The sequence below is a fragment of the Penaeus monodon genome, chromosome 29 (genome assembly GCF_015228065.2).
Source record: "Penaeus monodon isolate SGIC_2016 chromosome 29, NSTDA_Pmon_1, whole genome shotgun sequence".
NCBI lineage: Eukaryota > Metazoa > Arthropoda > Malacostraca > Decapoda > Penaeidae > Penaeus > Penaeus monodon.
The window spans coordinates 31,563,920-31,564,497 of NC_051414.1; the positions used below are offsets into that span (position 1 = coordinate 31,563,920).

At 47.9% G+C, this 578-nt stretch overlaps 1 protein-coding gene across 5 annotated transcripts in view; it reads left to right on the top strand.

The window, feature by feature from the left end:
* The window catches only part of LOC119592162 (glycine-rich cell wall structural protein-like), a 7,696-nt gene extending 7,233 nt beyond the window's left edge, over positions 1–463 (top strand). For 2 of the 5 annotated variants that reach the window (XM_037940980.1, XM_037940982.1), the window contains exon 3: positions 209–463. In XM_037940980.1, coding sequence (XP_037796908.1) covers positions 209–345 — 137 coding nt within the window. In that variant the 3' untranslated portion in view covers positions 346–463. Of the gene's footprint in view, positions 1–48 lie in introns of all 5 variants that reach the window. The other 3 variants (XM_037940981.1, XM_037940984.1, XM_037940983.1) reach the window with 3 other exon arrangements.
* The last annotated feature ends 115 nt before the right edge of the window (positions 464–578 follow it).

The following is a 578-nucleotide window of genomic DNA, read 5'->3' on the forward strand; positions in this document are numbered from 1 at the left end:
CAGATCGTCTTAAATCGAGAACTATATCGCATAATAATTTCACTACAGCTGTCGATGATCGTGGCCCTTGCTGTGGTCGCTTCCTGCCTGGTGGGCTGGGCCAGCGCCATGCCTGAGCCTTACGCCTTAGCTGACGCCGACGCTGAAGCTGTCCCCGACGCTGTTCCTAAAGCTGACGCTGAGGCCGATCCTCACTTTGGATTTAGAGGCTTCGGAAGAGGTTATGGGGGTTTCGGAGGCTTCGGAAGAGGTTATGGGGGTTTCGGAGGCTTCGGAAGAGGTTATGGGGGTTATGGAGGCTTCGGAAGAGGTTATGGAGGTCACTTCGGTCGCGGCTTCTGGTAAAAACCTCCAGCTCATGACACTCGGACAGTGACGATTGCTTTGTTACACTGGCCTTTTCAAGCCGAATTTCCGTTTTCACAGGAGTCCTGAATAAAATTTAGCCATATGAAGAAATGACTGTAAGATTTTTAATATTTCCTTAAAACGTTCTTACCACTTACTTGATTGAATATATGTGTATCGATATCTACAGCTGGTAGTCAGTCCTTTTCTGTCTGTTTATCATTCCGTTC